Raw genomic sequence first — 26,890 nt, 5'->3', positions numbered from 1 at the left:
GTTTTACGAAACCTAGGTTTCGTGTTGCTGGCGGCGGTGAACCTTCACTCCCCAAACCAAGCAAGGCTGCGGCGTGCTCTAGGGTGCGGTGACGATGGGGCAGCGGTGCTGGATTGGGCTTGGATCGGGTCTGGTTCGGCGGCGGCGGTGTAGTTCCTGATTGTTCCAATCGGGCTCTAGGTTGGTGTAGATCGGGATTTGTGCAGTTGATCGTGGTGGTGCTTCCGGTGTAGGGCTCGGCGGTTTCTGGACTTAGCACAGCGGCGGAGCCCCCCCGAACGTGTGGATCTTCAGAGCGGCGGGCATTCCTTTTCCGGCCGAGTCTCAGTGTAGGCTCGGGCATCTTCTTCTTGATTCCGGGCGGGTACTTGATTCTCTGTTATGTGTAGCAGAGAGGCACCAAGCTTGATGGTGTTGCACTGTTGGAACAGCCGGCCACCAAAGCTGCGGTAGAAGGGCTTGCCGCCGGAGGACATGGCAGCGGCGGAGGCAAAGGAACAAGATGCGGCTCCTATTCTGCTGGCTTGGGTTTGGGCCTGGGCTCAATCTTGGGATGATGGGTCTGTTTGATTTTCTTTCTGCTAGACAAGACTGGACTTGGGCTTGGGCTCGGGTCAAGGCAATTGGGGCCCTAATGTTTTAGGGTATGAGCTTGTGTAACGTTGGATTAACTTCTATGAGTCTTCTATGACATTTCTAGTCTCCTGCTTGTACCACAATTGCGTGATTGGCAAGTGAGGGCTAGTTGAGTGATTTCTTTTCTGTAGGAGGCGAGGTTTTTTCATTCTTGTATAGGCTCGCTTAAATGTGAGCGACCCAGTAATCTTTAAAGGTTTGCTTTAGTTTAGGTAGGTTACTCCGGATTTTCTTGTCGGATTTCTTATGTAAGTTTGGGTAGACTTCAGCCTTTTTGCTGTTGATCTAATGAATTCAACTTCTATTTCAAAAAAAAAACAAAAAATCTAAAAAAATAATAAAATAATATTTAAATTAAACTTATATCTACTGGAGTAGAAGTATGTCAAAATTGACAATTACCACCTCAACCTTCAAATTCAAATTTGACATAGACATTTTGACTCCATCTCCAATGATTCTCTTAGAGCTAGAACATGTCATCCACAATTCCGCATTAATCTGGATTTATACACTGGCATGGCCATAAATGATAAAAGATCTATCATTGCTACTAGTTGGCCTTTTTATTATAGTTATTGAATTACATAAGAAGAGTACCCATGATTCCAGAAAGCACTAGAATTTTGGCTTAATTGAAATCGATGTGAGATATTTAGGCTGTTTGGTTGGGTAGAAGAGCCCCCAATGTCTCTCAGTCTGTGGACCTTTCTTTTGATTCTCATTAAACATGGCAAACACATAAGCCTCTATAGTGCTTCCAGGTTTCTTTGGAGTCCCATTAGCCTTCACATGATTGATCAAATTGGAGTTGTAAATTATTGCATTCTCAGTTGTAGTCACTTCTCCATCCCCACCGGAAGAGGGCCAACCAGACTCCGATACAACGATTCCCAAGGAACCGCTGCAGCTCTCTCTAGTGCTGAGTAAACTGTATCGAGAATAGCATCAAACAGGTTTTGATACCCAAGCTGGCCATCATGCACTACAGGTGATGGAGATGTAAAAAGAGCATACTCGATATTAATCTGACTGTTTTGATTGTAAGTAAAATAAGGGTATAGATTAACGAGCAGTGGAGATTGGTTGCGTGCTAAGAAGGCGATTATGGGATTAAGAAATGGTAAATGGTCAATACGGAATGATCCGTTTGATGGAGGGTAGGAGGGTTCTTTGAGGACGGCAGTGGAAATGGCAGTGGAGACTTTGATTTTACTGGCAAGATTCTCCGAAGTAATTGCTTTTTGAATGTTTTCCATTGCAGGGCCAACAAATGATGCTTGTGGACCTGTAGGATCTATTTCGTTTCCAACTACAATGTATTTGAAATTGACATTGCCATAGTTTATGACATTACTTTGGACCCAGGAATTAGCCTTGTCTTGGTCTTGAAGGCGTTCATTTTCAACACCAAGCATGACTTCGATGTTGGAGCCTCTAAGGGCTTGGAGAGCTCCTTGGTTAGGATCATAGAGACGGATTTTCTGAATTCTATGCTGGTCGAACATAGATATTACTTCCTGTGCTGGCAGTAAGTCGTTTCCCAAGGTTCCATAACAAACACCAATTAATCTTGGAACCTGCATCAGATTCAATGAAAGATATACTATTTAGTGATTGCGAATTCCGTAACGTGAAGAACATAAAACAGGGGTGTATAAATATATGAGAGAGAGAGAGAGAGAGAGAGACCTGTAGTTGCTGCTATGTGAGCCATTACTAGTATACCAAAAAGTAGGATTTTTGAAAGCATGGAAGGGCTTTTGCCAAGTATATTGGCCTTTGCCATTGTACAGTGACCATTGTACAGTGACCATTGTACAGTGAAGTAGTTAAGCTAAGAAAAGAAGCAATTAAGTGTAATGCTTCCCCGACTTGTGAGTTACAGGTGCCATCTTTATAGATCGAGTGATTCACTAATTCATACAGAGGAATGTTGACTAGATAACAGGCTAGCTAGCTAACTCCACAAAAGAATACAAACATATTACTAGCTAGCTAGCTAATTCCACAAAAGATACAAACACATTACTATTAACTAGCATATACAGTTACAATAGTAAATAGTGCTACTGGATTTTTCTTGCACATGCATGCAAAGCCAAGTCGTACGTATACACAATTATTCATGTCGTCAATGATTTTTATGGAGGAATAATAATGCTGGTCTTCTCCTAAGTCTCCTCAGTAGGCTTCTCCATTCCAGCACATGCATTCTACTACAGTCCAGTACGTAATATTTGAATTATTGGAGCCGACTATAAAATGGTTCCTCAAAATTATTACATATATATATATATATATATAGGGAGCTTCTATTCATACCTCCAAAATTGGTATTTAGACCTCTATCTTTTTCCAAATTATAATTGACTTTGTCAACTCATGCCAAATTACTAATAAGGACACAAAAGAGGGAAAAAAAAAAAACCTGTTTTTTATTTTTATTTTTTTAACCCCACCCCACCCCTCCTCTCCCATGATGTCAGTAAGGTTTGAAACTGTGACATCCACGATATCGGTTATCTTAGATAACCAACAGGTCACAACTCACCGACAAAAAAAAAAAAAAAAAAAATTCTTACCTTTACAAACAGTATGTTTCGATGAGACAATTCGCAAAATTCTAAGCTGTGCATTGTCTATTATATTGCTGCTTGCGCTTTTTTTCCAACTCGAAGTAATTAGTAAATATGTCTCCCTCCAAGCTAAGGAGCATTATGTTGGACCGGCTTTGGAACACCATGACCACTTTCAATACGGGCATCTGTACATAAATCATAATTAAGTGATGAAAACTTTGAATCCAAAAACTTAGTTTAATTACAAATTTTGAGAATTGGGAGCAATATCTAAACATCTCAGATAGCAGTATACCAACGTGCTTCTATATTCAATTGATTTAATGAAAAAATACTGTATTGACTACCAACTGGAGATTTTTTTGTTTTTTTTTTGTGCAGCTTAATTGTATGAAGGGTAAAATAGGATTGTGAAATCTTCAAAAATTGAATGAGGTTCTACTACTGATTTTCGAGGTATGAATAGAACGTAAAAGAAGAAGTTTTTATTGATTTTATTGGACGATGGGCGTTGTGGGAAAATTAGGGAGGTTTAGATAGAAAATTGGTTATCTATAAAAGTAAGTTGGAGGTCTATTAAGTTGAGAGATCCAAATGCCAACTTTGGAGGTATGAATAGAAGCTCCCATATATATATATATAACTGATAAACAGACTTTCTGTTAATTGAATTTTGCGATTTATTAATTACATTATTAATTTCTTACCTTTGTAAGGTGAAGAATATTTTCTTTAGTATCAGTACAGTTTGAAATTTGAGTCTTGAATTTCCATAGACCTAAACTTTTGTTCCATGACAACACTCTAGACTAGGACTTGAATTATTGCTTTGAAATGACATGCCTACAAGATTCTTGCTCGCTCAGAACTGATACGATAAGCTTATTGTCCCGCTAGGCTTCCAATCCCTTTGTTTGATCAGAATGGTACTATCGAGAAATGTAATTAGTTCACTAGGGGAATGCAAGTCAATAACACTATGGAACTTTATGAATTTGATTCCACAAAAGAGTACAAAACATAGTAAGGTTGCAGTAGTACTACTAGATTTTTTTTGCAAAAAGGCAAGCGATGCAGATTCTTGTCTGTCAATATGATTTTTGTGGACGAATGGTGATCTTCTTGTAAGTCTCCGCTTTGTAGAATTATAGTGTTGGGAAAATTTAATATTAAATTATTAATTTTCATAATTTGTGTATGAATAATTTAGTGAAAATGTGTGAAGTTTAATAAATGTAAATGATTATACAATGAGAAGTCATGACTTTTCATGTAATACCCCGAAAATTAGCTATTAATTCCTAATGGTTTCGGGAATTATTAAAGTGTTCATTGATACGATTTCACTGTTCGAGGGTGGAGCAGAAATTATTTTGAATAATTATTCGTTCAGAATGCTTTGTTTCAGGGGTTGACTTTTTATATGTTAGGATTCTGTGAAAACTTCCTTCACAGAAATTGTAGAGCGCATCGATACGATTTTGTGGACATATAGAAGTAACAAAATGTAAAAATCGGAGTTCGTATGAGGAAGTTATGGATTTCGAAAAAAAGTTTCCATTTTGGGACAAATAGAAAAATTTGGCCAATTTTTCAGAAAACCCTAATTTTTCCAAAAAAGGAAAATCCATATCCCTTTTTCTCTCTCTTCCTCCCGACACTGGAAATAGCCTCAAAACTTCGTCTGGCGATTTCTCCGCCGTCCAGCCACCATAGGCCTCTCCATCGGTCCTAATTGTCTTGCCTTGAAGTCCTCCAGCGATCTGTGGTAGCTTCTCCTCCCTTCTCTGCGACTACGCGGCAGTGGAATGAAAACTCAATCCGATCTCAATTTTTGGTCAACAGTGAGTTCTCCCTCCTCCGGCCACCATAGATCGAGCTGCTAGCCATTCTAGAATCCCCAGGAGATGCTGATCATGCTCCTTAAGTGGCTTTAACAGAAATGAAGCATGGACAGAGAACTAAGCCAAATCAGAAAATGGTGAAAATCTCCGATCTATCTACTGTTTATGTAATTTCCGGCTTATTCTCTTTGATTTAGACTTTGTGCTAGTTGTGAATGTTATTGGGCATGTTGTTAGGAAGAGATTAGCATAGGTTCCACTGCCCAATTCAAAGGTGGACGGCGGCGCTTGGCGGTGGCTTCTGACCACTTCAAGGATAGTTTTTGTTCCTGATTTTGATCTACTCGTCGATACGAGTATTTCGATATAAAATAAGTAATTTTTGGAGATTGTATGATTATGTTATGGATTTTAGGGTTTTCGATTCGATCGGTTTTTGATCCGTGGGATTTGGCTATTCAATCGACTTGTAGTTTTGATATATTGATCGTATAAGTATTCTGGAGACCTTAGGTGGTCTTGGGCGAAGTTTTGCCTCAATTGGCGTTACTTTCAAGGTTTTAATTCAAATGGGGGTTCGAACTTAATTACTTTTTATTTGTGTACTAAGTTGTGACGTATATTACTTAGGTGATTGATGGAGCGTATTCGATACCTTATCTCTGCTGTAAGAGAAGATGTAGCGGGATTTAGAGGTGAGTAAATCTCACATGGTTCATTTACGAACAGAATTACTTATTATTCGGAATTATGTGATAAATTGTAAATCGTTTTCGGAAATGAATATTTGTTTTAAATAATATGAACTCGATCGACTACTGGATTGTGGACTATAGTTGGTATTAGTATCATTCCTGAGCGAATAACTACGTGTGTGTGTGTGTGTATTTACGTGGAATATATATTGGTGCAGTTGTTTAATGAGGTGGAATTAACTTGTTTTGTGAATTCGATGTTGCTATTGTTTTGATTTAATTTTCTAAGAAAATGAATGAGTTTGGTTCTTTTGAATGGAAACAATTATATTATTGTCATTTCGTAATTGAGAGTTTTACTTGTTAAATTGTGTTGGTGGTTTGTGGTGTGAAAACAATATTTCGAAATTGATTTCTTTATTATTTTTGAGATGGGAGTTGAGCTTTGAAAACAATATTTGTTGCAGTCGAGTTTATTGTTTTGGAAAGTGTTGAGATTGTTTAACAATTTGAGTCTTGAGAGATTTTTCAAATGTTTTGGTCTTTGTACCGAGGGCCATAGTAGTGACTGAGGGTGGGTTATCAGAACCATGCCCTTGGCCGGGGTATGGTTACGATTCAGTTAGAGCTCTAGTTTGTCTGTCATTGTATGTCATAGGGGTAACAAGCAGGTTACTTGCGACTCATGAGTACGTATTTTTAAAAGAGAGTTTGAGGTGTATCCTTCTTTTACTTGTCCAAGGAGAGACTTGATTTCATATTAAATTGTGCGTTGAAATTTATATGATTTTGTCACTTTAGTGATGTATGTTACCCTTAAGAGGTAAGTTTGTCGAGTTTTGAAAACGAGTCATTTTGTGGGATCGTTTTAATGGAGTTGAAAGGGTGATTTCTGTTTTATTTAAATTGTTTGATTTCATAATTGATTTATGTTTTACTTTGAGTCGTTTGATTTTAATGTAATCGATCTCCTGAACTAAACTATGTGCAGGAGTTGCTATGATTTGAATTATGTGATTTTGGGTGATCTCTTGAACTAATTTTCTATGCAATGATTACTAATTTCTACCTAGTGTGATTGTATGTTTGGTTATGTTTTGTGGAGTTAAATATTGTTGCTTTGATTTACCTCATGAGTTGAGAAATTTTAAGCATGCGTGATGTGAGTCATTTTATTTGAGTTTACTCATACAAGCTTAAAAAGCTTACCAGATTTGTTGTTGCAACCCGGTGCACTATTCCATAGTGTAAGGGTTTTACCTGCAGGTCAGGGTAACCAAGATTTAGGTTGTAGCTCGTTGCCATAGCAGTATTAGGTTTAGAACCTATTTTGTTTATTTTATTTACTGCTGTTTGTAGTATGCTCTTAGTGAGCGTTTACATTTACCTTGATACTTCCGAGCTTATGTAAACACTTGGTGATTTGATATTTGACTCTGGTGATTGAGTTTGTATTAACTTTTGTGGTTTCAATTCGTTTATTGTTTAACTTTATTGGAAAAAAATTTCTATGTTTTTGGGTGTTTCGTTGAGTTATCACGTTTTAGATTCCAATTTCTTTATTCGAAATTCGGGGCGTGAGAGTTCACAAAAGGTATTTTTGGTGAAAAGTCATATCTCCTCAAAAGTCACCTTACATCTATAAAACACTTGCTACACCATCTTCTAAAGATCACTTCTTGAATTCATCTTTCCTCCTCCTTTTATATATGAGTCTTTTCTAGTGTGATAAAACCAATTGAGTCTTTTCAAGAGAGAGTTCATACACAATCTAATTTTGCTGTTCTTGAGGTTTGGAGTGCTACTACCATAAGAAGAAGGTCGTTGTATCCTGGGAGACGTTTGCCATTGAAACCTTTAAGCACCAATGAGGCGGTGATTCCGTCTTAAGGACATAAAACCAAGTTCTAGACTCAACCATATTATTTAAAGTTTTTCTAACTTTTATTCGTTTTGGATTGTTTAGATTGAATGCATAAATTTAGTATATTATTTGCATAAATAATTTCTTAATTTTCCTATTAATATAGCAATTAGACCATATGTGTTACCAACAAGTAGCACATTATACAGTTCAGGAATATTCGAATTATTGGATCGTACTAAGCAATTTCACAAACTTTTCCACAATTATTGGATAGGCCGGTAAACAGATTTACTATAGCTAGACGAAAGCAGATGAAATGACATGTGGTTTTAGCCTTTAGGGCTAACTTTTGGGATTCCCAGTTAAACTTATTTCCTAGTCTTTACTACGCTACTCAATCTCGCTTGGTCCTTCCTTAAAGGGACACACTATTTCTTCAGTTCCTGAGGAAAATGAAGACCCCTTAGGCCAGCTTGATATAGCTAGCTAGGGTTTGGCATTTTATGTGGACCTGATCAATGGATATTGCAGACTCAATAATGCATATAGGACTGCTATTACATACTGCTTGGAAAGTACCTCCACTTGTTCATGGTGAACCCACTCAAAACAGTGAATAGTGAAACCATTTCGTAAACGCCCTTACCACAGAGAGCGAGGTAATTTGTCTTGCTCTTTATATTTGGATTTTTATTTTTCATATTAATCAATCATCAAATATATGCAAATTTAAATTTAAATTCTGAATTGCAAAATGTCACTAAGGTTTCAGATCTGTATCGTATCAATCCACAATTGTGTGCTTCGATTACAAAGAAAAAACTGATATGCGTGTGCATGTGCAGTCTGAAACTGTAAAAGTTCATGTTGATCTAAAAGGCTCATAGAAACATGTAAAGCCCTTCTGGTCTTCTGGATAGCCCATGCTACCATCTTAGTAGATTTTTGTTGCACGAAGACAAGTCGTGGAGAAGAGTTTCGTGGAACTTCAGTAATTCCACAAAGATGAGTGGTGCAAATTCATTCAAATACATGTCTCTATACAGTTTCTGTAGAGGAATATATGGCATGGTCCTCTCTCTCTACTCGAGTCCCTCATCTGTACGTAGGCTCCATTATTCAACAAAATTTAATTGTGAAGACAAGATGACTAATTAAGTTAAGGAATTAGAGGCTTAGAGCTAGCTAGCTAGGCATGCAAATGTCATTTAGGTTTGCAGTATTTGCATCATAAACTAGGAATCAGTCCATCTATGACGCGTCAGATTCACAGAACCTACTGCCGACAGATATATCGACGTCGATATACTTTTTCCATATGTTCATGCCTGGCAGCTTCTTCCGATCCCCGGCCATACTAGCTTTGAATTACGTTCAAGTGTACAACATGTGTTTCTAATTAAAAATGTGTCTGTTTTTGGTACGGCTAGGTGTTTGAAGCCTAATTATTCTAATATAGCTTGGAGCGGTAGCATTGGAAGTGATCATGGGAAAGCATCCTGAAGATCACATCTCCTATATAATTTTTGTCACTTCCATCATTAACTTCAACAGAGAAACACTTTCAACTGAAGGATCGATGTATTGGACATACGGCTCTTCGCTCCTAGCAATTCACTTCCTGAGAAAGTGATCTCAGGTGCAAACCTTGCATTTGCATGCTTGTGAACATATCCACAATCTCGACCAACCATTCATCAAATTTCCCCGGAGTTGTTACTTTAAATATGACACAATTTTGTCAGTCAATGTCAGATTTAGAAATCTGTATTAGCTTCGTTCAATGTAAATATGTCTGCGTTAACTCTTTGATGTTGTAAAGTGTCTCTGGAATATATTCGTTTTGGACTGAAAACATTATCATTTCAAAATCTAGATATAAATATTAATCTCCATTAATTCTAATTCAGGTGCAAGACCAGTTACTCCCAGAAGCTTCCTGTAAATTTGAACTCTGGCTTCTCTTGAATTTCCCTGATCACTCTACTGTAGTTTAGGTTCTTTTCTTTCAGCTTCTGTAGCTGCACAATCGTTATTGTCAGCCAGATCGAGCTGTGTACTAATTGATTATAGAACTACCTCATCTATCTCCCACTTAATATCTTTACTTGAGATCACGTGGAGTCATGAAGACTAGTTCATTTGCCTGTTCTTTTTCTTCTCGTTTTATTCCAAGTCTTCTAGCCTCGAAGCAATGTGAGGCTTATAACATGAGAATTCATTTGTTTCATAAGTTAGGCGGAGGTAGTAGCCAGTACGTGGTGCTCATTCTTGTACGTAGGCATAATATCGATTTGTCCCTATCAAATTATAAGAGACAAGCTAGTGTACTGGTGGGTATGAGATACCCTCATTTATAACTATTTGAACAAAAATTTACAAGTATTTGAACAAAAATTACAACATTGAGAACAAAAGTTACCATATTCATTTACACTATTTACATATAGTTAAACAAAAATTACAACATTGACAACGAATTTGTTCAAAAACTTGTAAAAATGTCGTAAGAGATGTAATTACTATTATTAAAACTAAGATTACAACATTGACAACGAATTTGTTCAAAAACTTGTAAAATGTCGTAAGATGTGTAATTACCATTATTAGAACTAAGATTACACAAAGTATGACTCAAATTACAACTTTGACAACAAAATTTGTTCTCACTTTTGTAAATGTGGGTATGAGATATCCACCGCTACACTAGAATTTCCCCAAATTATAATATCTATTTGTCCTAAAGTTCATGAATAATTAATTAACTGATATTGAAGATGACTTTCCGAGAAGGAAGCAATTTGATCCAGCAATCAAAACTCAAAAGGTCCACACCATTTGTTACGTACGTATTGTGATGATGCATCATAAATATTTACTATATACTAATTCTCAGTTAACTGTTCATCGGCTTAGTAACAGTGCCGGCTCGAGCCGAGCCGTAACTGTGAAATGACCATTTTGCCCTCCATTCTTTGCTTGACTACGGTATTCTGTTTGACCTAGATATAAAAGGTGTAGAGGGTGATAAACGCGATCTGTTTCCTCTCTCTTTCTCTCTTCGTTCTTAGCTCGGCTCTGCGCATCTGAAGGGGCTTGATCAGGTTTCGGTGTCGCTGGGTTTTGAATAATCGTGCTAGACCAATCGGTGAGGGGATTTGTGTTCTGATTGAGATTTGTGCATGGGTTTGTCTTCATTAGTGGTTGGGTTTCTCTTTTGCTATAGTAATTTTGCATTGTGTTTGACTTCAGGATAATTGTGTCTTCAGTTGGTGATCTGCTACAAGTATAATCTAAAGAACCGACGCCTACTTTCGGGAAGCATCGGTGAAGACTGACCTCCGCTGCTGCGCTGTTGCAACCTCTCTGACGTCGACATGAATCCAAACAAGTACTCAGTCAAGTTTCACTTTCTATTTGATCAAATGTCATCAACTTCTTTTCGTTTTCCACTACCACTGATCTGATTCTCTCTTTCAAAATCAATCAATTTCAAACTACCCTTTTGTTATTTGCAGTGTTTGATTAATATTGACTGGTGTTGGGTTGTATACCAAATGTTTCCTTTATGAGGTCATGTTTCTGGGTGTTCTATTGTATGTTGATCCTTGAATTTGAATTTTCAGTTTAAGCCTTTAGATCATGATAATGGTTATGTGCATCTAATAGTTTTAACTTTTAAGGAGTTTTATCAGCTTTAATGAAACATAATTTCAAAGACTATGGGTTTGTTAAAAAAATATAGCAGCATTGCCTATGTTCAATTGTTAAAAACCATTCATTTTCAGAAAACTGCTCTTAATTGCTTCTTTGATTTGCTATTCCGTTTGATTTATAATCCTATTTCATATTGACATTCTTATGCCTCAGTTTTTCATCAAAGCCGATCCAACTGTGTGTTTAATTCCCACAGAATTTTATCATCAAATACTTGCCAAGGCTTTAGCACATTTCTTTCAATCGAAATTTATGATCATAACTTGGTCTTCAATATATAGTTGTGCATAGAGGCTGATGCTGAAGAAAGAAAAAGAAAAAGGAATTCTTTTTGTGACAAAACAGCTTATTTTCAATTATTCATTACTCATTTTGAGATTTTCAAACAAACATTTTCTCATTCATCGAATGAAGCCTCTACAATTGAAACCAAACAAAATGAAGTTATATGTAGTCTATGAAAACAATTTTTTAAAATTATTATCTAAAAATAATATATGCTATTACTTGCAGCTGCGAGAACAAAATGGATGTCTTCATTCATGAAATGGAACCTTACAAATCAGAATACAAGATCAGAGTTCGTATATCGAGAGTGTGGAGAGCAAAGCAATATAATACTGACAAGAATGATGGTCTCCACTCTGTCTTGATTGATGAAAAGGTAACTTTCTCACAAACAATTAATTATCAGTCCAATTATTTGCACACTTATACATATTTTTCTCTTATGAAATGCAGGGTGACGCTATTCAATTATTCATGCAATTATCAGTGAATCTGACTACCCTTTAGTTCACAAAAAAAATACAACAAGGCAAGGTTTATGACAGTCAGAATTTCTTTACACGAAAAAACCAGGAAAACTACAAGATTCTTGATCATCGGAGTCAAGTCCGTTTCAATGCACTGACTGTCTTTGAAGCAATTGAAGGAAACTGCCCAGAAATTCCAGAGCATCGATTCTATTTAGTAGAATTTGATCAACTCGAAGCACGCATGAATGATCATACAATTCTAACAGGTAAATGTACACATTGTAAATAAACAATGCTTCCTCATTATGCTTTACCTTATAACTTTGATTAATCACTTTTTTTTATTTTTTTTATTTTTGTTAAATGCAAGTTGTGTATGGCTGTTTGAAGTCGATTGTACCACCACATGAGACAACTGTGAACTGTCAAGGATAGAGAGTCAAAATGTGAAAGACAAGAGTCAAAATGTGAAATCCATTTGCAGAACTTAAGGTAAACTTTTTACACACTTTAAACATTTAAGTACAATATATGATCCAATTGAGATTTAAAACTAACTTCCTAAACATAAAATGCAGAAGAGAGGACTTGAGAATTACACTCTGGGGCAACACTGCTAGACAAGTCGACATGGAAACAATTAGAAAAGCTTCTCCACCAGTGCTGATGGCATTAACCAGTTTAAAAATCAAAGAGTACTTGAGTAAGTGTCCTTAAAAAATTCATCAATTATTTCAACATGACTAACAACTATATATAACTAATTATTTTTGTAACTAGCAGACAAACCTGCCCCATCAAATACAAGCAACACCTGTATTTTCATCAATCCAAAGATCCCAGAAACAAACAAGTACAGGCTTCAGTAAGTTCCTTCATTATAAGAAAACCATCATTTTACAAAAAAGGAAAGAAAAAAATATCAACAGTTTCATCACATGCCTATAAATTTATAGGTTCTCAAAACTGGTTGATAGAGTGCAAATACTTCCAACACCATTCAAACAGCCAATATTAGAAGAAATCCAGGAAACCAATATGAAAACAGTGACTCGATTGAACATATTGGATCCATTGTCATACAAGGTATAAAATCCAATTTTTGTTTCCAACTACACATTATAAATTGTAAGTATTTGAAATTTAAATAATTTATTCCGTAAATTGTTTTACTTTGTAAATTATAGATTCATTATGCTACTTTGGCCCTAATTTATAAATTGTAAGTCTTTGACATTTTTATAATTTATACCCCTTTTTAATTTTCAATTACAGGAACAAATGGTGTATTGCAATGCTTCAATTTCCAGATTTGCAACACACGACGGTTGGTGGTATAAAGCCTCGCTGTTATCGAGAATTAAGAGAACAAGAACATGACAATCAACTCGGCTGCTCACATCATGGGAAGCAAGAAATTTTTGGTAAACACTGTAAAAAATTATATTTTGAGGACAAATTTTATATTATGTGACAAAACAAAATAACAACACTAAAGTCTCTTCTTTATATATAGTTTCAGAGTCTACATGACTATCACAGATGGTCAAAATGAGGCAACGGTTATCATAATGGGAAAACAAGCAGAGAAACTGTTTGGAAGTAATTGCAAAGATTTGGTCAGCAAAAGATCCTACTCAACAGAAGCAACATTACCAGAGGAGATGGAGAAAACAAGAGGCCAAAAGTTCTTTTTCAGCTCAAGATAACGGAAGATAGTGAGCTAATAATCAAAGCAGTCTTCCCACATATGGAATCCTCTGTACCACCTTTTTGAAAACGACCCAGCAACTATGACTCCAGATCCTGTTCCTTTTCAAAGAAAGAGAGTTGCTGAGACAAGTAAAAGAGGATTATTCATATCTGAACCAGACAAGAAATCTAGAAGGTAAGTAGTACTGATCTGAATATTTTCTCTCTTTTTATTTTTTAAATTTTGGTTATTTGGAAAATACCATTCTAATTTTTATCACATTCATTTTGGTTGAATATTACAATTCTCTTATCTTTAAAAAAGGACGTTATAATACATGTACTATATAATTCATTTTAATGAATCAATTCTTATCAGTATTTAAATAAGTACTATATTTTATTTACTCTACAGAGAGAGAGAAGCAGAGGAAGATGAAACCACATCGTCATCAGCTGAAAACAAAAAGACTGTTTAATGCAGGATAACTGTGGTGTACAGTGTTTTGATGAAGTAATCGATTTTGTGTAGCTGCAATCACAAGTACAGTTGGAACCACCACTGTTTTTGAACAAGCTCCACAATCTCACAAGATTGCAGCAACAATCTTTTTGTAAATCTGCAACTATAATAGCTAATCTGACTATGCAGCTAGCTTTTTTGTAAAGCTGCAGCTGAAATGCCTAACGTTATTGTGCATCAAGCAATTTTTGGATGACTTCAAAGGAAATCAATTGTGTAACAAATGTAGAATGTACATGTACTCTTTTATCAAATGAATATAATTTAACAATTCTCCCTCTATATGTCACTGTTTTCTTTATTACTATGCTTCATAGTTTTGATTAAAATTTTTGTCACAATTAGCTTCCAAAGAAGATCTCAAACTTCTGCAGGTATTATATTTCTTCTGTACTTTGAGATTCAGTTTTTGACTTCATAGTTCCATTGCATTAAGAGCTGCAGAAAAATTATGAAAAATTGAACACGAAATGTTTTGGGACCAGGAAGCTCTTAAAGCGGTAATCCTTTTACGACCAATGCTTATCGTACAATGTTCGATTTTGATCTTTCACTGCATCTTCTTGAACTGAGGAACTAACATGAGTTTGCAGATCTCAATCAATCAATTTCAATTTCCTATACATTTTTCTCCTTCATTTTCAGTTTCATATCGACTGTATTCAATTTCAGTTTCCTTGGTATCATATTAACAACTTCTTTTGTATACAACTACTTACTTTCGTAAACAATTCACTAACAATCTTAACTCCCGCAACAAAGCGCGGGCAACTATTCCTAGTCGAATCAAATGGTCGACTTATTGGGTGGACTCCGCTAGCGACTTGACTTGGTTACTCACTCGATCACTTGCTAAGAGACAACCGCAACTCATGCTTAATGGTTTTAGACAATCATGCACCAATCATTCGTAAGAAAATGAAATTGAATATGTTACGAAAGTTGATAGAGTTGGGACCCAAAAAGGAAAGGAAAATAAAGTACTTAATTAGTAGATTAATTCAATGGAAATGTAGGACTTAAATAGTAAGTCGGACTTCTATATGCCTTCATCTTCTTCTTTGAACATTTTCAAGGGGTAGTAAAACAAGTTAGAATTAAAACATGGATGACAGTGATGGCAATAACCGTGTTATGCACGTCCGTTTAATTGTAAAATGATTCATAACCTCTCTTATAGATGCATGACTAATGAACATTCAAAATTTCACCGGGATTTTTGAACAATTCTCCTTCAAACTTTTAACTTTGTATGCAGATTTCATTGTCCAATGTATATTAATAGCACCGATCATCTACTTCGTAGCTGGAGCCTACGAAGGAGACAGGTTAATAAGGACAAGTCTTCTCCAACTTGTCCAAAGGGAAGAAACTAGTCTTCTTCATCAACTAATTACCTCTTTCATAAGTCAGGGTTCGTAGTTCACACTTTGTATTTATTTGTGCAAATCTGTGTCAAGTTAATGCTCGCTCTTGATTAATTGTGGAAATTCATTCATAAATGTCTGAGTTTACCGTCAAGAATATTGCAGGGACAGTAATCCAGACTTAAAGTTTACTCTTTCTTAGGATCAAGGTAGGACTATGCCTTCTTTGTAACTGACTGCTACGCTGCTTACAGGGCAATTCTGGGCAAAGACTGGATTCACAGTAGCTGTTGTGTTCCTTCTACACTTCACCAAGAGTTGATGATGTGGAACAGGGTGACAGACAAAGCAGAATTGATTAAAGCTGATCCTAAACCCTTTCCTGTCTCTGCCAATGCAGTTGATGCCAGGTACTACTACTACTTCGAATCAATCACACATTTACAGGTTAGCGACGTCAATAACTAGGGCCGCCCTGTAGGGGTAACGGCTTCTGACTTAGCACAGTGGGGCTAACCTTAGCCAAAGAAGACCTAGAAAGACATGACCACGCTGTTCCCCAACCAAAGGCCAATTGATGGATCGCTTCCTTACAGAGGAAGAAGTAGAGGTCTTCCAATCTTTGTATGACAGACTATCTTCATACTGGGTTGAGAAAGAGGCCTATGATCGAGTGACTACAATGAGTACATTAACGAAGAGATCTCTGACCATGAGGAGGAAGAGGAGCCAATTTAGTTAACTCCTGCTACCTTGGATGATACTCCACCTAAGGTCAAAGACCCCACTGAGAAGGTAAATTTGGGAACAGAAGATGAGCCAATGGAAGTGGCAATCAGCACCCTGGAGCCTGAAGAGAAACGGAGGCTCATTAACTTGTTGTAGGAATTCAAGGATTGCTTCAAGGAGAAGTATGAAGACATGCTAGGCCTGTCAACAGATTCGGTATGCCATAAGTTGCCAACTATGCCTGACAAGAGGCCCGCGAAGCAGGAACCAAGAAGAATGAACTCAGGAACCCAAATCTTTGTCAAAGAGGAAGTTGAGAAGCTGCACAAGTCAGGCACCATTAGGGTGGTCAAGTACAACTAGTGGTTATCCAATATCATGCCAGTTCGCAAGAAAAATGGGAAGATGAGAGTCTGCGTTGACTACAGAGACCTTAACAATGCTACACCCAAAGATGTTTACCCCATGCCCATAGCGGATATGTTGGTAGATTCAGTAATAGGTCATGAAGTTCTATCCTTCATGGATGGAACAGCAGGCTATCATCAGATTCCGGTAGCGGAAGAGGACAGACACAAGACTGCTTTTAGATGTCATGATTTCACAGGAGTCTTCGAGTATGTGGTTATGTCCTTTAGACTGAATAATGCATGGGCCACATACCAGCAAGCAATGAACTTGATCTTCCATTGACATACTCGAGAAGATCCTAAAGGTTTACATAGAGGATGTGGTCGTTAAGTCCAAGAAGCGGGGAGACCATATCATGGACTTGCGAAAGTTCTTTGAACGCATGCACCTTCACAAGCTGAAAATGAACCCAGTGAAATGCGTTTTTAGTGTCCAGGAAGGTGACTTATTGGGCTTCATTGTCCATGAAATGGGCATTGAGGTGCCCGAGGACAAAGCCAACATGGTCATCAAGGCCTCATCCCCACGAACAAAGAAGGAATTACATAGGCTATTGGGCAAAATTAACTTCCTACGTCGGTTTATTTCTAATTCTGCCAGTAAGATCCAGCCTTTCTCCTCTCTACTGAAGCTACAAGACAAAAAGAGTTTGTCTGGGAACCTACGCACCAAGAGACTTTTGATAGGATCAAGGCCTATCTCGCGAGTCCGCTAGTTCTCGTCCCTCCAAGACCTGGTTTCCCACTCAAGCTCTACATTTCAGCGGTAGAGCTATCTATTGGTAGTCTGTTCGCCCAAGATGATGAAGGAGAGTAGAACATGCCATTTTCTACCTCAGCAAAACGCTAACAGACTATGAAAGAAGGTACACTTCCGTGGAGAAACTCTGTCTGACGCTTTATTTTTCTGAATGTAAAATACGCCATTATATGTTATCTTTCACTACATGCATTATAGCTCAAACAGACCTGATCAAATACATGCTATCACAGCCTATATTCAGAGGCCGAATAGTGAAATGGGTACTGGCCGGCTCTTTCGCATTATAACTCAAACTGACCTGATCAAATACATGATATCGCGACCTATACTCAAAGGCCGTATAGTTAAATGGGTACTAGCCCTTTCAGAATTTACAGTATGTTCCCCAAAAGACTATTAAGGGTCAGGCTATAGCAGACTTTCTCGCACACCACCCAACGTTGGGGGTGCTAGAGGTCCGAGATTTGGAAGTTGCATCAGGTTTTTTCAGTAGACTTGATTCACTATACATACTTGAGTTCGCTCATCTCATGCAAGCGACAATTTCATTGCAACCTTGGGTCTTATACTTTGATGGCTCCAGATCTAACATGATGGCAAGAGCTGGAGTTGTTCTTGAAACCCCATCTGGGGATTGTTTCTCATACACCTTTCAGCTAGAGTTCCGGTGTACCAACAACCAAGCTGAATATGAGGCCCTCATTACAAGCCTAGAGGTACTTCTAAAGTTAGGTGTTAGAGACATGCAGGTCTTTGGGGACTCATTGCTCGTCATTAATCAATGAGCGAGAAGTATAAATGCACAAGTTTCTCGTTGGCACCCTATTTGGAAAGAGCACTTGAGCTGCTCCTACAGTTTAACGATGTAGATTTGGAACACTTTCCTAGGGAGTTCAACTTTATCGTTAACGAGCTTGCCCAAATCGCCATAGGCATTACCCTCAAGGATGGAGGTAGCTGATAAACAAATTTACTATAGCTAGACTAAAGCAGATGATGGGATTTTAGGTAAACTTGGTTTAAGGTAGATCGGTTTTAGGGCTAACTTTAGGGGTTCTGAGTAATCTTACTACTCTATCTCTCTTTGTCAGTCATTCACAGGACACACTTTTTTCTTTAGAATCTTCTTGTGCCTGAACCACTTAAGCTAGAAAATAAGTTCTGTAGGGCCAGCTTGATATAGCTAGCTAGGGTTTGGCATTTTATGCATGTGCACTTGATCAATCGATATTACTGACTTAATAACGCGTTTAAGACCGCTACTGCGTATTTCTTGGAAGGTACCTCCAATTGTTCATGGTGGTGACACTCAAAACAGATCCAGTGAAACCAATTCGTTGATGCCTTTATTCTTGTGTCACTTGAGTGGTAGAGGTGAATGAGTCCACATTCTCCCCCCACCCCCCTAACCCCTCTCCCCACTTCAGCCATCCATTTCTTATAACTCAAGAATTACTTTTCATGTATTTTTTCTGATGTGGGATCCTAAATCTCTAATTTTTAGTCCCTATTCCAACATTTATCACAGAGAACGTGGTAATAGGTCTCGCTCTTGATATTTGGATTTGTATGTCTGTAAATTGATTGGTTGTTAATCAATCATCGCATGCAAATTCAAATTTAAATTTTGAATTGAGAATTGTCACTCAGCTTTCAGATTTGTGCCGTATCGATCAATCCACAATTTTGCCCTTCAATTGAAAAGAAACAACTGAAATTTATAAAGCTGTGGTCTATAAGTGTAATGTTCATATGAATCTAAAAGGCTCATCGAAACATGTAAAGCCCTTCTCGATAAACCAGGCTACTCTCTTCGTAGATTTTTGTTGCACGAAGACAAGTCGTGCAGGAGAATATCGTGGAACGTCAGTAATTCCATAAAGATGAGTGGTGCGAATTCGTTCAGGTCTGTCGACGGTTTTTGTGGATCGGAGGAATATATGGCATGGTCTTCTCCCATTAATTACTGGAGTCTCTCATCTGTGCGTAGGCTCCATTATTCTGCGAAATAATTGCATAGACTTAGAGCTAGCTCGTCATTTACGATTTCATCATTTGCATCATAAACTAGGAACTAGATGGACTATGACCTCAGGCGCGCCATTTAATTCATTGGTTTTTTCCATACGTTCATGCCCGGTCGCTTCTTCCGATCACCGGCCATACTAGCCTAATTTGTTCCAAACTTAAATGAGTACAATAAAAAAAGGCAACAACCTCATGAGGATACATATTTTATTCTGTATCTTTTGCTTTAAAAAATATGGATAACTGTATCTAAAACTCATTAGATACGGTGCAGCCACGGAATGAAAAAGGGTATTCTCTATTGCAAGTTCCAGTAGTCAAAAGATACGGTTTTTATATCAGTATCTCAATTTATTGTTGTGGGATCCATCTATTATCAACTTTTAATTTATTTTGTTTTCTCTTTTCTTTTCTTTTTCTTTTTTGGACGAAATTTATTTTGTTTCCTTTATTAACAATGTTTTTTATTTATTAACATTTTTTTATTAACAATTTTTTTTATGTATTTATTTGGTATTAATTTAGGTATTTAGCCAGGTAAAATACAAGGAGTGTTTTAAATTCTGTATACTCTGTATAATACTTGAAGAGTCCAATCAAAACTTGTCTCATCTAGATAGGGCGGCAATTTTCTCTCCTCCGCCCTCAGTCCCGCCCTCGTTCCAAACTTGCTATAATCAAACAAGCAATAATTCAGACTACCCAGCAGATCAAGTAACCCAAATTGGAGTTGAAGAAGATTAATTGGCTTATAGACCCAGATCGATCAACCCATATTATATTCTCTAGTAGATCTCAGGCAAACTTGAAGCAAGTGAATGATCACCTTCATCTGAGATGAATAAATGGCTGAAAGATTAGAATTTATTATCAAATCCTAACATATATATATATATATATAAATATGTATATATCAAGTCTGAGTTTATGTGATTTTAGTACCTGTTGATGGGGGAGATGGTAGCCAAATATATATTGCTTCTTGAACGAGATTGATGAAGGAGATAAAGTCTGAGAGTTGAAAGAATGAGAAGAATAGTACCTCTTATACAATACAGGAGAATGGAGAAAATGGCTTCACATCTAAAATAGTTTTTTGTTTTGGATTGAAGTCTAAAAAAGTTAATGGGATAAGGAGTGAATAACTTCTTTTTTTGTTTATTTCCCAAAACATTTATTTATTTTTAGGATAAATGTGTATATTGAATGGAATAATTAAAAATTGTCGAGAAAAAAAGAAAGAAAAGAAAAAGTTAAATATAAAGTGGTTTTTGATGAAAAAAAAGTTTATAAAGTGGTTGATTAATAATAGAAAAGAAAAAGAGACATTTGCTAGATACAGTTTTGTGTGTGTAGAATGAAAGGCTACTGTTTTTGGTATCTATTGCCAGGAGGAATTATTAGGTGGTCTTGGAGTACCACGTGGCACTGCCATGTGGTGGTACAAGTCAATAATATCACTCGAATGTGGTGGGGACCATGCAGGGGGTGAAAAAAAAAGAATTAATTAATTTAAGAGACCAATCAGAAATCACTACGAATCACATGACCCAATAACATCACCCCGGACCACCACGTGTACTATGGTCCGGGACCATGTAATAATTTCCTGGCTATATACGGTTATAAGTATCTATATTTGTGAATATTTATCCATACCTTTATCCGTATCTAAATAAGATATTAATTTTAATATTTAATTTTACTACATCAATTTAAATTTTTTAATTTATCAATGGATACCGATGTCTGCAGTAGCAAAATATTTTGTCAATTTTACCCTCCATTTTGCCACAGTCATCAGTACCTCTAGAGCAAAGAAAACTGAAAATAAAAAGGGGAAATGATCATTTACCCAATTTTAGGCACCAAATTGCCCACTTGCTCCACTAACATTTTTTTAAACTCATTTACCCAAAACACTCTAAGGGATTATTTCCCTAATACCCAATTAATTCTTTTTTTATTCTTTTTATTTATTTTTGGGACTTTTTTGCCCTCTCCTTCTTTCTCACTTAGAGAGAGAAGTCATCATCCACCTTGCTGTGCTCCGGTGACTAGTGGCTGGCCTGGTCTCCAGTGACCAGTGGCCGGCCGCGGTCTTCTGTGACCGGACTTCAGCGACCGGGTGGTCGGAATCCGGCGACCGATGATCAGAATTATGAATCTGGTGACCGGCGTCTGATTTTATTACCCCCCAATAATACCCAGTCATTATATTATTGCCCCCCAATAATCATATTATTGCTCCCCAATAATAACTTCATTAGGGATCAATGATTTGTGAAAAATGAAGATGTTTTGAATTTTGAAAGCTATCGGAGGTTTATCCAAATAAATATATTATTAATGCCCGGTAATCATATTATTACCCCCCAGTAGAAACATTACTGCCCCCTAATAATATGATTATTGCCCCCTAGAAATAAGAATGAGAAAAATGGATTGGTCTAAGTCCGACATTTCTCGTAAAAATCCACAAGCCCATTGAGCACTGACACATCACACATCTTTCCCAAACCCACATTGCATTACAAACCCATGCAACTGTCTCCCAAGTTCCAAAGCCGACGTATCCGAACAAGCATTGAGAAATGAACAGAAGGTAATCGAATTCGACCTCCCCTCCCGCACTGCATTCAACATGAAGACATTCCAAGTGGCAAGTTTTCTCTCGGGAATTTTATCAAACAGTTTCTGGGCATCATCTCCGAGACCAGTTTTTCAGTACATATCAAAGACACTGCACTCAACAAAGACTTCACACATCTGCTCGACCTTGATGACAAGGGCATGAATTTGTTTTCAGACCACTAGTATATAAAGCAAATGGGAGGTCTTGAAGGCGCAGGTTAACTCCAAAGGCGATGATCCGACTTCAAACCTGGTTGAGGTGGTGGAGGGCTAGGAGAATTCGAATACGAAACCGGAGGATGTTGGCGCCGGAGCTGGAGAATCCAGCGCAAAGCCACCGGTGATGATGATTCCCGGTCGGCCTGCGACGTCGTCCAAGAGCCTCACCGCCTAAGAGCTCGACCGGAGCTTAATTGCCTATTTCGACGACGCGTGCAGCTTCTCGACCGAAGGATCCTTGAGGTCGACGACGACGGGCACTGAGCCAGCACACTGATCGGAGATTAAGAGTGAGGTGAGTGTGTGTGTGTGTGTGTGTGAGAGAGAGAGAGAGAGAGAGAGAGAGAGAGAGAGAGAGAGAGAGAGAGAGAGAGAGAGAGAGAGAGAGAGAGAGAGAGTAAAGTCAATGAAGACGTGCTGTTGATAGGGGCTGGTGGCATGATTTGTAATTTATTTGTTTTTGCAGTCTAAAAGCGTTGTGTCACTGATGGTTTGGGTAAGTGGGCACAAACAAAAGTAGGTGGAGTGTTTGGAGAAATGTTAGGCCATATTTAGATAAGTGGTCACGGCCCCAAATAAAAAAGGGTGCCATTTGCTATGCCAAATGACACGGATAATAAAAAGTATCTAAAGGGTTAGATTATCTAACTTGTTGTGCCATTTTTCTGGTAGTGTTAGATTATCTAACTTGTTGACCAAAAAAGAAGAATAGTCTATAAATATAACTAAACCACAACCTCGATCATCACATTGCAACCACAATTGGCTGAATTTAGGGCAACAGATCGAGATATTCAATAATGATGAAAATCCAAGTACTTCTCTACCTCACCTTCGCCTTCCTTTTCTTTCCAGGTGAACAGACCATTCTTATTTCCTTCGTGTGCTCTACTTTCTTGCTAGACTGATTAGTGATTACCACACTTTCAGTACTATTTGTAGTGCTAATTATTTATTTTGCATTTGTTTTTTTTTTTCCTTAATGCATGCAGGCGCACATTCGGCTACAATTTCTTTCACAAACAAGTGCACCTTCAAGGTCTGGCCAGCAACTCTAACTTCTGATAACAAACCTCAGTTAGCATCGACCGGGTTCGAGTTAGCACCCCAAGCTAGCAATTCCATAGACACTCCGGTTCCATGGAATGGCCGCTTCTGGGGCCGTACCAACTGCTTCACGGACAATTCAGGAATGTTCACTTGTGACAAACCAGGGGATTGCGCATCCGGTCAGGTCTCATGCAACGGAAAAGGAGGAATTCCGCCAGCCACGTTGGTGGAAATTAATATCCCAGCAGGTGGGGGTCAAGATTTCTACGATGTTAGTCTTGTTGACGGCTTCAACTTGCCCATCTCCATAACCCCTCAAGGCGGTCACGCTCCCGGGGACTGTCGGAGCTCTAGCTGCAGCGCCAACGTGAACGCTATGTGTCCGAGTGAGCTACAAGTAACGGGGGCTGGCGGGAGCGTGGTTGGCTGCATGAGCGCGTGCCTGAAGTTCAATGAGCCCAAGTATTGCTGCACTCCACCTAATGAAAAGCCAGAGACATGTCCTCCTACGGACTACTCTATGAAGTTTAGTCAACAATGCCCTGAGGCTTACAGCTACGCTTATGATGACAAGAAAGGCACGTTCACTTGCTCCGGGGGACCTAACTACGCTATTACTTTCTGCCCATAAGAGTCATACACTATATATCTAATATTATGCTAGAAAGGAAATATCACGACAGAGATATCCTTTCCTTATATGTTAAAATAAAGGAATAATCGATCTTTTTGAATCTGGAATTTGACACCCAGCTATTGTCGAATGATGTATGAACTATGAATAATATGATATGATGAAATATTTCGGTTTCAGTGTATGGCGTTCATGGTTCCGATAATAGAGAAATAGGTACCGGTCATTTTTCTGACAACATCTCACCGCATACAATTTATAATGACTTAATGATCAATGTACGCGTAAAACTAATAATGACATAAGCGTACTCTCCAGTTTGAATCGTATTGTTGTAATTACTTTCGAGTATTCAGAGCTCGCTACTGTATGCACCTTTGTTTTTGCTGGACAGCTACACATCCATGCTTTGTGTCACCTAATATAAATTAAGTCAACGTACGTCACCTAATATAAATTAAGTCAACCTACGTATTTTGAAGATGTGGGTTGACATTGAGCGTGCTATTACATTTTGAAGATGCAAAGTTACATAAGAATTGCCTTGAGTTATTTCACAGGTCTATTGCATCTGCGAATTAGTATAGGATGGGATGCTCGTACTTCTACACCAAATAATCTTTCATCAGCATTAATACCGTGCCCATTTGTATCTAGAAATTATCAAACAGTTTGAATTACGTAAAAATATGTTTCTAATTAAGGCATCAGGTCTCTAAATGTCTCTGATTTTGCGGCTAGGCTTTTGAAGCCTAATGATTCTAATTGGATTACGTACATTTGCAGGCACATTTGGATACGTACAGTGCTTCAGATTTGGCATACATAATATGGAATCAAATGAGAAATTGATGTTTATAGCTTGGAGTGGCCGGTAGCATTGGAAATGATCATAGGAAAGCATCCTGAAGATCTCATCTCCTATTTTTTGTCATGTCTATCATCAACTTCAACAGAGCAACACATTCAACTGAAGGATCCCGATGTGTTGGACCAACGCCTCTTGCCTCCTACCAATTAAGTTCCTGAGGAAGTGATCTATTGCAACCCTTGCATTTGCTTGCTTGCAAGCGACTTTCAACCAACCGTTCATCAGAAGCTTATTGTAAATTAATTAGAACTCTCGCTTATCATAAATTCAATGGATTCTTCTCTGATCTAGTTGTGCTATCTAGCAGCAATATATATTGTCGGTCACAGCTGTGCATGTGAGGCTTATAACAGGAGAATTTAATTGTCTCATAAGTAAGGCCGGGGATAGTAGCCAATACGTGGTGCTCATTAGCTTACACGTAGGCATAGTACGTGATCTCATCCTTAAAATCTAGCTTACTAGCTAATAAGGCAGTACACCCTCTCATTAGCTTACGAGTCTTTAGTCATTGTTTCCTTTACTCTACACACACACACACACACACACATATACACACATATATATACACGTGTGTGTGTGTGTGTATTGTTCTTGATTGCTAATGTACATGTATCTGATGCAGGTGCCCAAATTGGTGTTTGTTATGGAACTGTAGCAAACAATCTACCAGAACCACGACAAGTAATATCACTTTACAACCAACATAACATCAAAAGGATGCGGCTATATGGTCCTAACCATGACGCTCTCGAAGCTCTTAGAGGCTCCAATATCGAGCTCATGCTTGGGGTCGAACACGAACGCCTTCAGGACATATCTTCTAACCAAGCCAGAGCTGATGATTGGGTCCAAAACAATGTGGTAACCTATGGAGATGTCAATTTCAAATACATTGCAGTTGGGAATGAAATAGAATCTGGTCCATTTGCACAATTTGTTGGCCCTGCCATGGAAAAAATTCAAAATGCAATTTCTAAGGCCGGTCTTGCAAACAAAATTAAAGTCTCGACAGCGGTTCATCCTATAGTCCTCCAAGATTAATCCTTCCCTCCATCAAAAGGATCATTCAAGCAGGATTATCGAGCCTTTCTTGATCCTGTCATTGGTTTCCTTGTGGGAAACCAATCTCCGTTGCTTGTTAATATGTACCCACACTTTAGTTACATTGACAACCGAGAGATTAACCTTCAATATGCTCTTTTCACATATCCATCAGTTCTGGTTCAAGATGGACAATTTGGCTACAAAAACTTGTTTGATGCACTTCTGGATGCACATTACTCCGCTTTAGAGAAGGCCGGAGGCGGTTCTTTGAAAATTGTTGTATCGGAGACGGGTTGGCCTTCCGCTAGTGGTGATGGCGAAGTGACAACAATAGAGAATGCGAGAATCTACAACTCACATGTGATTAATCATGCCAGGGGTGGTACTCCGAAGAAACCTGAAGGTCCTATAGAAACATACATATTTGCCATGTTCAATGAGAATGAGAAAACTGGAGCAGAGACTAAGAAGATTTCGGGCTCTTTTTACCAACCGGAGATCCTGTTTATCCCATCAATTTCAACTAAGATTTTTCAAGGATTATAGGGGCATTTCTTTTATGCACGGACGAGTAAAGGTAAATAAAAGCTAGGTTGTAACCGTAAACCCAGCAAGAGCCAAAATACGTGTATAATAATCAAGAAATGAATGCCAATAAGCGTGTAGTCATAATTTATTTATTTATTTTTTTTTTTTTGAAACAATGAGACTGAATTTTATTGAAATGATCAGAATAGAGGATTACAATCTTGTGTCACTAGATCAAGGATACAAGATGGAACAGAACCGTGCCAAGTTTCACGCTGACCGTTTTCAAAAGCCAA

The 26,890-nt window shown here is 37.8% G+C and overlaps 1 protein-coding gene, 1 long non-coding RNA gene and 2 pseudogenes across 3 annotated transcripts; 3 read left to right on the top strand and 1 right to left on the bottom strand.

Annotated features, from left to right (window-relative positions):
• Positions 1-1,254: 1,254 nt before the first annotated feature.
• On the bottom strand, positions 1,255-2,425 carry LOC112195407 (annotated as a pseudogene).
• An 8,075-nt stretch (positions 2,426-10,500) lies between these two features.
• LOC112195388 lies at positions 10,501-14,596 on the top strand. Of its 2 annotated transcripts, none has more exons than XR_005807833.1 (10): positions 10,501-10,772; positions 10,894-11,015; positions 11,855-12,005; positions 12,083-12,591; positions 12,678-12,802; positions 12,883-12,964; positions 13,056-13,185; positions 13,375-13,523; positions 13,616-13,987; positions 14,207-14,596. It is a non-coding gene; the product is annotated as an uncharacterized LOC112195388 (long non-coding RNA). The 2 variants fall into 2 exon arrangements; XR_005807832.1 differs by having other exon boundaries at positions 10,877-11,015.
• Positions 14,597-23,212: 8,616 nt separating this feature from the next.
• Positions 23,213-24,248, top strand: LOC112193031 (glucan endo-1,3-beta-glucosidase). Its single transcript, XM_024333040.2, has 2 exons — positions 23,213-23,319; positions 23,457-24,248. Exons 1-2 carry the CDS (start codon positions 23,265-23,267, stop codon positions 24,143-24,145), a joined length of 744 nt encoding a protein of 247 aa, XP_024188808.1. The 5' UTR covers positions 23,213-23,264; the 3' UTR covers positions 24,146-24,248.
• Positions 24,249-25,675: 1,427 nt separating this feature from the next.
• Positions 25,676-26,593, top strand: LOC112195347 (annotated as a pseudogene).
• The last annotated feature ends 297 nt before the right edge of the window (positions 26,594-26,890 follow it).

Source organism: Rosa chinensis, chromosome 3 (assembly GCF_002994745.2).
Source record: "Rosa chinensis cultivar Old Blush chromosome 3, RchiOBHm-V2, whole genome shotgun sequence".
Lineage (NCBI taxonomy): Eukaryota > Viridiplantae > Streptophyta > Magnoliopsida > Rosales > Rosaceae > Rosa > Rosa chinensis.
Note: the sequence above shows the minus strand (reverse complement) of the source record. Positions and strands in the feature narration are given on the sequence as shown.